Source organism: Hylobates moloch, unplaced genomic scaffold (assembly GCF_009828535.3).
Source record: "Hylobates moloch isolate HMO894 unplaced genomic scaffold, HMol_V3 SCAFFOLD_3, whole genome shotgun sequence".
Classification (NCBI taxonomy): Eukaryota; Metazoa; Chordata; class Mammalia; order Primates; family Hylobatidae; genus Hylobates; species Hylobates moloch.
Genome location: NW_026652278.1, coordinates 11,572,720 through 11,586,612, shown reverse-complemented (window position 1 = coordinate 11,586,612; position 13,893 = coordinate 11,572,720). Strand labels below are relative to the sequence as shown.

Genomic DNA, 13,893 nt, shown 5'->3' with positions numbered 1-13,893 from the left:
ACTGATTTGGGTATGAAGAAAATGTATCTTTTCTGAAATAAAACTTCTTAAGTTATATAATTGTAAAATCTAAAGTTATAAAACATTAATACTTTAAATTATTAATTTCAATTTCAGTGAGAGCACCAACAGCCATAAATATTTTTAAACTACTTTATACAAAAACGTGATTAAAAAATAAGAATAAAAAGACTGTTATAGAGATCCATTGTAAATATTATGTAATCGTGGATTTGTTAAAAACTGGCATTAAGAAAAAAGTCAAGTTGAAAATGCTAAGACAAAGAACTTTATATTGTGGGCCACTGAAACACACACACAAAAAATCACTTATGGACCAGATCTTTAAAAACATTAAACTGCTGATTTAATGAAAAATGTCAACTCTTTTATAATTCATAAAAAAGCGCATACACAAAAATAATCTGGCAGTACATTTTACTATGACGTGAAAACGTGACCATCAGACATGAAGACTGAGAGATGAAAAAAGTATGACCAAATAGTAAAGAGTGAGAAAAAGAAAGACTCAAGCTCCCAGATAAACAAAAGAAAAATAGTTCCCAACCCTCCTTCCCTCCTCCACCACATATACACATAGACAAACAGAAATAAATAGAGAAAACTGGAGGAAGACTCCAATCTTCTCACCATTAAATGTGTTTTGTGCTGCATACATATGTTTGCAGCCATGGACACAAAAGGGAAATTATCTTTTGATGAGGGTCATAAATTCAACCAGTCAGCCAGGGATTCCCCAGGTCTGTTCTGTAAACACGTATATTTCTTCCAGTAGACTCATATTACTTTGATTCATTTACACCACATTAACTTAACTTTTAATTAATAGTAAAAAATATAAAGCTGAATGCAGTAGTACAAGCCTGTAATTCCAGGTACCTGAAAGGCTGAGGAAGGAGGATCACTTGAGCCCAGGAGTTCGAGACCAACCTGGGCAACACAGCAAGACCTCATCTCATTCAAAAAGGAAAAAAGAAAATAGAAGATAGTGATGACAAGAATATAAGTCGTATAACGTTTAAGGAATATAAGTAGTTCTGACAGGTGGGCTTAAATAAATGCATAAACAACAAAAGCTACCCACAAATACAATGACTTCTTAACTAGATGGATACCTTAAAAAGCTAGAGAATTACCATCAGACACTGGCGACAGTTCTAAAGGTAGTACCTTAAAAATACAATATAAAACTACTAGAGATTATAGATTATAGATACTAGTTATACATATTTACTTATATATTACATAATTATATACTTACATATTTCCTATAAACTAGTTAAATGACATTTATTTTAAAATTCAATGTGACTTTAAAGATATTGTTCTTAAATGAAAATTACAAATTATATATAATTATATATTACATAGGAGTATTTAACTCTTATACAGAATACCTATTATATAGTAGTATGTATTCTATATAAGACACTAGCAACAAACCATTTATAATACACTGTCAATTAGGACTTCTACTGTTACATAATTAAATATAATCAAATGAGTAATTATTTGAAGTTCTATATAACCCACTACAATAATGGCAAAAAGCAATCTTACCGTAGTGCAGAGTAGACACCCAAAGATAAAAACGAATAATCAGGATCATAGTACAAATACACAGATGATACACAGTTTGGGAGGATGTCAATCACCCCCACAGCAATGATCTTTCCATCAAGCCAGTACTGCTGGTGAAAGGAGCCATAGCCACAATCTGGCCCATTAGGGGGAGTCTCTGCCTAAGAAAAAGCAGAGGCACAAACACAAGCAGTTAGCCATTTTTTAAATATTAAAATAATCTTATAATTAATATATAATATACTTTCATTTTCCTCAGGTTAATAAGTCCTTAACTTTCCTCTTTGTTTCCATCATCATCCCTAGTTACACCCTATATTAAGTTGCAAAACTTTTTCATCGTAGAAATATTGACTAAATACAAAATTCAAAAAGATAAATCAATTTATGTTTTCTTCAATTTACTTGTTTTAATACTTGACGGTAGGAAATACAGCATTTTACAGGATAAGAAAATCACTATTAAACTATGTCCTTCCACTTCTATACTACTCAGGCATAAAAAGGAACAAAATAATGGCATTCGCAGCAACCTGGATAGAGTTGAGGACCATTATTCTAAGTGAAGTAACCCAGGAATGGAACACCAAACATTGTATCTTCTCACTTAAAAGAGGGAGCTAAGCTATGAGGACACAAAAACATAAGAATAACACAATGGACTTTGAGGACTTAGAGGGAAGGGCAAGAGGGGGGTGAGGGATAAAAGACTACACATTGGGTACAGTGTACACTGCTTGGGTGATGGGTACACCAAAATCTCAGAAATCACCGCTAAAGGACTTATCCAAACACCACCTGTTCCCCAGAAACCTACTGAAATAAAATAAATAAAATAAAAAAATAAAAACTTGTTCTTCTATTTCACACAAAGGTTAGGAAAGAAACGCATGAGAAAAATATGAGGAACATAAAAGAAAAGGGTGGGGTGAGATACTGCCAGTTAAGCCTGTTCTGTGAGTGCCCCAGCTCTGAGAAGGTACACAATTCCATTATATCTTCTAGGTGAGAGTTCTTGTGTAAGTACAAAGGACTATGATACTTCTCCTTATTAGTCAAAGGAAAACAAAGTTATTCTTCATTATTATCTTAATTTAACTATAACTTCACAGGAAAAATCTAGATTTCAGAATATAACCATCTTCCTGTAAACACAGCTAGTTAAGTGACATTTCTCATTTTAAAATTCAACATCTTAAATATAACTGATCTTAAATGAAAACCAAATAAAGAACAGTATCAAGCAGCATGAAACAGGCTTTCCTGGAGACTGAATGTTAGAGATTACTAATTCAAGTGAACAAATACAATACTACTTGTACATCATTTTCACACAACTAAAATCAGAGAATGTATATGAATAAAAGCTAGAAGAGAATAAACAAAAATGAGAACAGGTTGAATAACACCAAAACCAAGCAAAAAAATTAAAAAAAAAATAAATCTATAAATCAATCTCTCATGAACACAGATGCAAAAATCCTCAACAAAATATTAGCAAATCAAATCCAACAATATATAAAAAGAATTATACCATGAACAAAAGAGAAATTTATTCCAGGTGTACAAGGCTGACTTCACATTAGAAAAGCAGCTTTTTAAACGGCAATTAATGAACAATCAATGTAATTCACCACATCAACAGGCCAAAAGAAGAAGTATCATATGATCATATCAATTGATGCAGGAAACATGACTGGCAAAACCCAACACCTGTTCATGACTAATCACTCTTAACAAACTAGGAACAGAGGAAAGTTTTCTCAATTGGCTAAATAATATATATGCAAAAAACCCACAGCTAACAGCATACTTACTAGTAAGAAAGAACAAGGTAAGGATATCCTCTCTCATCACTCCTAGTCAACATATGTTATGTTTCTAATATGTTAGAAAGCTTAGCTTGTGCAATAAGAAAAGGAAATAAAAGGTGTATAGACTGGGAAGGAGGAAAAGCCTGTCTTTCTTTACAGATAACGTGACTGAGGTAGGTTAAAACAAACAAACAAAAATCAGTAACAACAAAAAACTAAAATAAGCAATCATGGCAAGGTCCCAGAATACAAGGGTAATATACAAAAGTCAGTTGCTTTTCTATATACCAACAATGACTGGAATTTGAAATTAAGAATACCATTTACAATACAACAAAAAATGAAATGTTTAGTTATAAATCAAACAAAATACATACAGAAAACTACAAAATTCTGACAAAAGGAATCAAAGATCTAAAAAACCAGAAAAATATTATGTGTGCATGGATTAGAAGACAACATTGTCATGACCTCAGTTTTTCCTAAGTTGATGTATACATTTACTGTAATCACAATCAAAATCTCAGCAAGCTATTTTGCAGCTATCAAAAAACTGATTCTAAAGTTTATATAGAGACAAAAGTCTCAGACTAGCCAACCCAATACTGCGGAAGAAAAAAGTTGGAAAAAAGTGTTGATACTCCCAATGTCAACACTTGCTATAAACCTGTAATAATCAAGATAGAGTGGTATTGGTGAAAGAACAGACATAGGTCAATGAGATAAAACAGACACACACAAATATAGTCAAATGATCTTTGACAAAGCAGCAAAGGCAATGCAATAGAGAAATACTCTTTACAATAAATGGTGCTGTAACAACCAGACATCCATATGCAAAAAAAAAAAAAAAAAGGAATCCAGACACAGATCTTACACCTTTCACAAAAATTAACTCAAAATGGATCATAAACCTAAATATAAAATGAGAAACTATAAAACTTCTAGATGATAATATAAAAGAAAATCTAGGTAAACTTAGGTTTGTCAATTAGTTTTTAGATAAAACACCAAAAGCACAATTAATGAAACAAACAAACTGCTAAGGTGTACTTTATTAAAATTAAAAACTTCTGCTATGTGAAAAACATTGTTAAAATAAAAACTCGAGTCACAGATTGGGAGAAAATCTTGTAAAAGACATATCTGATAAAGAACTGGTATCCAAAATATACAAAGACTTTCAAAATTCAACAACAAGAACACAAACTACCCAATTAAAAAGTAGGCAAAATATTGGGTGTGGTGGCTCATGCCTCTAATCCCAGTGCTTTGGGAGGCCGAGGTGGGAGGATCCTCTGAGCCCAGGAGTTCAAGGCTACAGTGAGCTAAGATCGTGCCACTGCACTTCAGCCTATGAGACAGAGCAAGACCCTGTCTTTATTTTTAAAAATAAGGGAGAAGGGGCAAATGATCTGAACAGAGACCTCACCCCAAGATGTACAAATGGCAAATAAACATATGAAAAGATGCTCAACATCACTTACCATTAGGGAACTGCAAATTAAAACAATGAGATAATACCACAAAACTACTAGAATGGCTGAAATCCAAAAACTGAATAAATACCAAATGCTGGTAAGGATGCAGAGTAACAGGAACCTCATTCAGATGGTGGGAATGTAAAATGGTATAGATGACTTAGGAGTTTCTCATAAAATTAAAGATCTCAACATAAAAAAGAGCAATCACATTCCTAGGTAGTTATCCAACTGATTTGAAAACTTATGTCACACAAAAACCTAAAACCCTATAAGTGAATGTTTATAACAGTTTTATTGATAACCACACAAAACTGGAAGCAACCAAGATGTCCTTCAATAGGCAAATGGATAAACTATGGTACATCCATACAATGAAAGATCATTCAGCAATAAATAGAATAACTATCAAGACACACACACGAGAAACTTTACATATTGCTAAGTGAAAGATGCCGATCTGAAAAGGCTATATCCTGCACGATTCCAATTATAGGCATGTCTAATTTAATTGCACTTTGTTTTATTGTGTTTCACAGATAATGAGTTCAAAAAAAAAAAAAACTGAAGGTTTGTGGCAACCCCACTAGCAAGTCTATTGGGGCAATTTTTCTAAGCATGTGCTCATGTCATTAGCATTTTTTAGCAATAAAGCATTTTTTATTTAAGGTATATATGTTGTTTTTTCAGATATAATGTTACTGCATACTTAAGAGACTACAGTGTAAACATAACCTTTATATGCTCTGGGAAACCAAAAATTTTGTGCAAGTGACTTTATCATGATATTTACTTTATTGCAATGGTCTGGAACCAAATCTACACTATCTCCAAGGTATGCCTGAAGACTCTGTAAAAGGCAAAACTACAGTGACAGCAAAAAGATTCGTGTTGGCAGGAGTTTGTGGGCTATTAGGGGAATGACGAATAGACGAAGCACAGGGACTTTTAGGTGGTGAAACTATTCTATATGATATTGCAGCAATAACAGATCATTAAAAACCCATAGAATATTACAACATAAAAGAATGAATTGTAATGCATACAAATTTTTAAAAAATCATTTAGGAGGTTGCAGCGTCCCAGGAAGAAACACAAACTGTGACAAGTAAATCTAACTATATTACAAATGTATGAAACTACCTTCCTGAAAGTGCTGAGGGAGGGGAAAGGTGCTGACCTAAGCAACTCCGGAAATGAAAGCGGTTTCTGAGAATGAAGGTAAAAGAACTCTGTGCCTAAACACCGTATCCTACTTGATAAAGTTGTTTCCCATAGAGTTACTGGTTAACAATTCTGATACTTCTACACATGAATACTGGAGGTGACCAATTCAGTAAATGGATGGCAGATAGTAAGAATCAGGTTTCTTACAGTTAGAGTGGGAATTTACAGATAAGCAAGGGAGAAAAGGTAGAAAGATTCATGTGCTAAGGGATTAGAGTTGGAGACACTAACAAGAACTCATGTTTAGCTTAGTATAGATGCACAGTTACACATAGAAATATTTATAAATGTGCATAGATTATAGATATGTGCATATATACGCATTAGCATACACACATATTTCTTTGTTCTGTCAGCTGAGAGGGTCTAGAAGAAACAACACCCCATGAGCAATGAGCATTCCTAGCACCCAGAACTTGGTGTCTAACACTATTCTGCAATAAAAGAAACCAGGGCCCCCAAGGAGAAATAGCTGACTCCAGAACTGAGGCAGGAAATACACAAGATCAGCTTGAAGTACCAGAAAGTAAAGTAGTACTACTCAAAAAAAAAAAAAAAAAAAAAAAACCCAAAACCAAAATACCCTACATTGAGGGGGTATACCAACAGAGCACAGAAGTCTATTTAAAGAGCAACCAATGCACAAAGCCAGAACAATCTGAGCAATAAAATAAAACAGTACTGACTTTATAATCCCAAGTATGAAATAAATATTCATTAGTCCACACTGATATATATGATTGAATAAATTAATAAATGAGGCAGAAGACACAAATCTCCCATGCAGAATTCCAGACAGTTTATGTAGCTATTCTGCCCTAAAGGTAGGGGAGCATAACTCCCTACTACTTAAGTGCAGGCTGCACACAACTTCCTTCCAAAGAGTATTGTATGAAAGGAGGAAAATGGATTCACTGTGGAGATTATCAAGGTTAACAGCCACCATAAGTAAGAGAGGATTTACTAAGGTGCCAGTAGTATCAGCAATTTCTCAAACTTCCATTGGTGGTGTTAAAATGCTGTTTGGGGCTGGTGTGAGAGCGGTGCTGTTTACGACTAACTGATCACAACCAGTACAGATTTCTTTGTTCCTTCTCCATTCCCACTGCTTCACTTGACTAGCCTGCCTAAATAAACAAATAAATAAATAAATAAGTAAATAAATAAATAAATAAATAAATAAAATGTTATCTGGGCAATAAATACATCTTTAAACTTTAAAGCGCTTCCATGAATGATAAATTATGTCAAAAACCAGTTTTAGTATTCACTGTCATATACAGCATTGCTCTTTAAAAAAGTCTTTATTTCCCTAGAAATAGATACAATACAAAAGTAAAGCAGGTGAGCAAAAAGAAGCACCAACCAAAAGAAAATTGGAAGAAATGTTAACCTGTTATAACTACAACAGTGAATGGACACCAATATTCTATCTAACATGCTATTGAACTGGAAGCCTAATCACCTACCTCAGAAATTAGAAGGTCCAACTATGTAACAAGAAATAAACAAGTTTCTACATGTTAGTGAATTTTATGAAAACCATCTTTTAAAAATGTAAGCCTCAAGGCTGATAGGAATGAGGCTGTCTTTAAAAATAATCGTGCGGCCGGGCGCAGTGCCTCACGCGTGTAATCCCAGCGCTTTGAGAGGCCGAGGTGGGTGGATCACAAGGTCAGGAGTTCAAGACCAGCCTGGCCAACATAGTGAAATCCCGTCGTCACTAAAAATACAAAACATTAGCTGGGCGTGGTGGTGGGTACCTGTAATCCCAGCTACTCAGGAGGCTGACGCAGGAGAATCGCTTGAATCCAGGAGGTGGAGGTTGCAGTGAGCTGAGATCATGCCACTGCACTCCAGCCTGGGCGACAGAGCGAGACTCTGTCTCAAAAATAGTAATAATAATCGTGAAAGGCCAGGCGCAGTGGCTCATGCCTGTAATCGCAGCACTTTAGGAGGCTGAGGTGGGCAGATCACGAGCTCAGGAGATCGAGATCATCCTGGCCAACACAGTGAAACCCCATCTCTACTAAAAATACAAAAATTAGCCTAGTGTGGTGGCATGTGCCTGTAATCCCAGCTACTCAGGAGGCTGAGGGAGGAGAGTTACTTGAACCAGGGAGTCAGAGGTTGCAGTGAGCTGAGATCACGCCACTGCACTCCAGCCTGGGGATAGAGTGAGACTCCATCTCAAAAAAAGAAAAAAAATAATTGTGAACAGGCCAGGCGTGGTGGCTCACGCCTGTAATCCCAGCACTTTGGGAGGCCGAGGTGGGCAGATCACGAGGTCAGGAGATCTAGACCATCCTGGCTAACATGGTGAAACCCCATCTCTACTAAAACTACAAAAAATTAGCCAGGTGTGGTGGCATGTGCCTGTAATCCCAGCTACTCGGGAGGCTGAGGCAAAAGAATCGTTTGAACCTGGGAGGCGGAGGTTGCAATGAGTTGAGATCGCATCACTGCACCCCGGCCTGGGCGACAGATCAAGACTCCATCTAAAAAATAATAATGATAATAATAATCATGAACAAAAGCAGCCACTGCAGTGACATGGAAACTGAGAAAAGCTGTCAGTTTGTGATATTTAAGTTGGAAAGCCTGTCAAATGTCAGAAAACCTACAAGTCAAAAGCTAATTAGGCAGCTCCGAAATAAGTCTAAATTATTCCATAAGTTCAGTGTAATATATCCTTCTAGGACTCATTAGATCTAATGTGTGTTCATTCATTCATTCATTCAAAAACGTATTTATCAGCTGGGCCTGGTGGCTCACACCTGTAATCCCAATACTTTGGGAGGCAGAGGCAGGCCGATCATTTGAGGCAAGGAGTTCGAGACCAGCCTGGCCAACATGGCAAAACCCCGTCTCTACTAAAAATACAAAAAATTAGCCAGGCGTGGTGGTGGGGGCCTGTAATCCCAGCTACTCACTAGGCCAAGGCAGGAAAATCACTTGAATCTGGGAGGCAGAGACTGCAGTGGGCCAAGATCACGCCACTGCACTCCAGCCTGGGCAACCAGGGTGAAACTCAAAAAAAAAAAAAAAAAGGCCAGGTGTGGTGGTTCATGCCTGTAATCCCAGCACTTTGGGAGTCCAAGGCGGGCCGATCACCTGAGGTCAGGAGTTCGAGACCAGCCTGGCCAACATGGTGAAACCCTGTCTCTACTAAAAATGCAAAAAATTAGCTGGGCATGGTGACGGGCGCCTGTAATCCCAGCTACTTGGGAGGCTGAGGTAGGAGAACTGCTTGAACCCAGGAGACAGAGGTTGCAGTGAACCAAGATCACACCACTGCACTCCAGCCTGGGTGACAGAGTGAGACTCCGTCTTAAAAACACAAAAACAAAAACAAAAACAAAAAAATGTATTCAGTAAGAACGTAAGTATGCTCATGCCTGTAATTCCAGCACTTTGGGAGGCTGAAGCGGGCAGATCACCCGAGGTCAGGAGTTCAAGACCAGCCTGGCCAACGTGGTGAAACCCCGTCTCTACTAAAAATACAAAAATTAGCCAGGCATGGTGGCACACACCTGTAATCCCAGCTACTCAGGAGGCTGAGGCATGAGAATTGCTTGATCCCAGGAGGTAGAGGTTACAGTGAGCCACAATCGCCCCACTGCACTCCAGCCTGGGCAACAGGAGCAAAACTCCGTCTCAAAAAATAAATAAATAAATAAAAATAACATAAGTATAATCTCAATAAGCACATTATTAAATAACCAATGCATTCTGTTGACCCTAAATATAAATCAGTCTTACTTGTTGTACCAGCTTGAAATACTTGTTCAAACTATAATTACCTTCTCAGTTTCTGATTTTCATCTTGTTTCTCACCCCTGGACCTCCCATCTGAAAACCTGTTTCAGTTACTTCATAGGTTTGTTCTCCTCTGAGTCCAGTCATAACCAATGTGTCCTACCATAGCCATTACTCCCATCTCTCAATTCCTGTGGAAGTTGGGGTCTTCCCCAACTGCAGAGCACTTCCTGTAAGATACGGGCTGCCTCATAATTACTTAGGAAACAATGAGTCCAGGAGTTTGAGACCAGCCTGGCAACATGACAAAACCCTGTCTCTACTAAAAATACAAAATAGTAGCTACGTGTGGTGGCACCTGCCTGCTCTCCCAGCTATTCTGGAGGCTGAGGTGGGAGGAATGCTTGAGCCTGGGAGGCAGAGGTTGCAGTGAGGCAAGATCGTGCCACTGCACTCCAGCCTGGGCAACAGCGCAAGACCCTGTTTCAAAAAATAAAAACATAAAAAATAAAAGTTTCAATGTCTGCATTTTTCTAACAGAATCATACTACCGGTCAGTCTCAACTGTCATTAGTTGTGAGAAACAACAATATACAAATAAAAGCACTTTGCACACTATAAAAAGTTTAGGTCAGTTTTTGTTTTTTGGTTTTGTTTTGTTTTTTGAGATGGAGCCTACGAAATTACATCAGTAGCTAACTTAACAGCGAAGTTACTTAAACAGCAGTTATCTTTCATTTCCTCATACATAAATCTGTCAGGTGACTAGCAAAATTTAGTAATTTATCTTTACCAGTCTGCAGTTTTGCATATTTTGGATATGTGAAAGAATTAATTAACAAAGTAATTATTCAGAAGTTCCTCAATTTCAAGGATTTAGCTGATAACAAGAAAAAAATAATAAAACTCACCTCTATCTATACAAAAGAAAAACCACCTTAAATGTTGGGGAGGAAAGGAATGACTTCTGTGATTAATGACCTATGTGGTGTAATACCAAAGGCACTGTGTAGAAATGTCATCAATATTAATAGGCTAATTCTGGCTTCCAGCCAAACTGCTCCCAAAATGGGTGCATATTTACTCTGATAAAGTATACCTGTCTCTTTACCCACCTGCTTCTATGTACCTCAGTTATGCCCAAAACACAGTTAAGGCTCAAAAGAACAGGAGACTGGAGAGTCATATGCCAGGCATCAGGCCAATATTTGAGGGGATTTACTAGGAAGTTCAAAGATAGGAAGACTGAAAGTCTTCAGGGGCTTTAAGAGAGCAGAACCTGAGTTCTCCCCTCTTCCAAAAGAGCTGAAAATACCTCTCCCACATTGTACCTGTACAATACAAAAATCTATGATTAGACAATTAATGTCCAGAATTTTTAGTAAATAACAGTTAATGGAGGCGCTCAAAAGTAATCCTTTTAGGCACCTGATACAAAGTCTGCATTGTGTTAAAATAACTTATTCCTGCAACTGTTTTGCTTTTTTATTTTTTTTAACAGTTTCATGAAACATTTCACTGAAGTTTGAAAAATACAAACACACGCTTTGGGAGGCAGAGGCAGGCAGCTCACTTGAGGTCAGGAGTTTGAGACCAGCCTGGCCAACATGGCAAAACCCCTTCTCTACTAAAAATACAAAAATTAGCCAGGCATGGTGGCAGGTGCCTGTAATCCCAGCTACTTGGGAGGCTGAGGCAGGAAAATCACTTGAACCCGGGAGGCAGAGGTTGCAGCAAGCTGAGATCGCACCACTGCACTCCTGCCTGAGCGACACAGCAAGACTCTGTCTCAAAAAAATAAATAAATAATAGAAACACAAAGATGTGCTAAGCCACTGTGGCTTCAAAATCTATGATTTCTTTAAAACACCAAAAACTAACTTTAAAATTCTGAAATAATAGTCCACAGTTAAGAAATGAAAAAAATAATAAATTTGGAAAATGCAACTGGTAATGCTCACTGTTAAAATATCACATAGTTTTATATAAGTTACTTAAAAATCAAGTGCAACAGATTCCTAATTTTCTGGCTGACAATCAGACACTAAAGACAGGGGAAAATAAATTTAGTATTATCAATGGAGAGATTATGAGTAATTTTTAAATTCTTTTTCTCTATTTTCTGTATTTTTCAATAAACATGCATTAATGTTATAATCAAAAGAGTTTTAAAAAACTAAATTGAAGAGGCCGGGCACAGTGGCCCAGCATTTTGGGAGGCCGAGGTGGGCGGATCACAAGGTCAGGAGGTCGAGACCATCCTGGCTAACACGGTGAAACCCCATCTCTACTAAAAATACAAAAAATTAGCCAGGCATGGTGGCAGGTGCCTGTAGTTCCAGCTACTCGGGAGGCTGAGGCAGGAGAATGGCGTGAACCCAGGAAGTGGAGCTTGCAGTGAGCCGAGATCATGCCACTGATCCAGCCTGGGGAATAAAGCGAGACTCCGTCTCAAAAAAAAAAAAAAAAACACCACTAAATTGAAGAATTACTAGTTCAGGTCACCCATCCCAAAAATGCTCCATAATCAGAAACGTTTTGAGCACTGAGAAATAATGTTTAAAGGAAATGCACATTGGAGCATTTCAGATTTTAGATTTTCAGGCCTGGGATGCTCAACCAGTAAGTATAATGAAAATATTCCAAAATCTGAAAAAAATCCAAAATCCAAAATATTTTGCTTCCAGGCATTTCAGACATGGCATACTTAATGTGTAATTATTAAATAGAACAGATAAGGAATACTCAATTTAAATCATTGTTTAAAAAAATAGGTGGTAGAAAGATTATCTGAAAAGAGTAATTATTGGGTGTCTAGGCTGCTATAACAAGATACCTTAGACTGGGCATTTTATAAACAATAGAAACTTACTGTGCACAGTTCTCGAGGCTGGGAAGTACAAGTTCAAGGCACCAACAGATTCGGTGTCTAGTGAGGGTTTGTTACTCATAAATGGTGCCTTCTGTCTCCTCACATGATGGTAGGGGAAGGGAGCTCCCTTCAACCACTTTTATAAGGGTACGTAATCCCATTATTTAGGGCAGAGCATGTATAACATAATCACTTTCCAAAAGGCCTCACCTCTTAGAATACTATGACACCAAGTATTAGGTTCTAACATAGAAATTTTGGGGGACTACCAACATTCAGACTACAGCACTGGGTATTCTTTCAGCGAAGCTCTAGGCTTGATTTTCTATTGACTGGGTTATTTTACAACTCTGCACGTGCAGAGGTTAACTTGTAGATTTCTGTTGGGGGAGGAACAAATAATCGCAAAGGTTACAATTTACCACCATGTAAGACAATAACCAGTTGTTTTTATCTAATCTAGCAATCTCATCTCAATCTCCTATTAAATCACATGCATATATCTTAATATCTGTACGTACTCTGAAATGTTCTTTGTACCAGTTTTAATGCCTTACTGGTTTTGCACTAATTGAGTCAATATTTGGCATGTGTTCGTCCTCTATTTGCATGAAGGTCACAATTTTACTTTTAAAAATTATAGTCAGCAGTTCTAGAGGTCATCCACTGAGAAGCTCAAGTAGACTTGATGGAGCTAAGTAAATGAGAAACACACCTCACAGTCTGTTAAGCCTAACACAACTTTTCTTGGCTCCCAAAGAGATGCCCATGCAGCCATAAAGCTCTAACTTTGCTCACTGTTCTCTATGTATTTTTCTCCTTCTCCACTAAGTTTGTGCCTTTGTGTTTCTGGTTCACTCATGACCAATATATTATCCCCAGGGATGGTAGTAATGAGAAAGGAAAAAAAACTGGTCAGGCAGACAGTTAGGATGGGTCTTTGGCAAAACTCCTTCAAACACAGAAACACCCTAAAAAATCAAGCTGCGGGCACAAATAGAGCAGCCTGGCAAAAACTCAGGCTGCAGCTGCACAGGTAAGAAAGCAAGGCCCAATATAGAAGCCTTTGTGCTTGGTGTAATCCACAGGCTCCCAAGAAAAAGTTTCCTCCCCTTTTCAGGCATGTATACGGTGGGTT

General features: G+C 37.4%; 1 protein-coding gene across 8 annotated transcripts in view; it reads right to left on the bottom strand.

Annotated features, from left to right (window-relative positions):
• ATE1 (arginyltransferase 1) overlaps positions 1-13,893 on the bottom strand; it is a 206,714-nt gene that overhangs the window by 98,711 nt on the left and 94,110 nt on the right. For all 8 annotated transcript variants that reach the window (XM_058435949.1, XM_058435948.1, XM_032176188.2 and 5 more), the window contains one exon: positions 1,582-1,763. In XM_058435949.1, the coding sequence (XP_058291932.1) occupies positions 1,582-1,763 (182 nt within the window). The remainder of the gene's footprint in view (positions 1-1,581; positions 1,764-13,893) is intronic.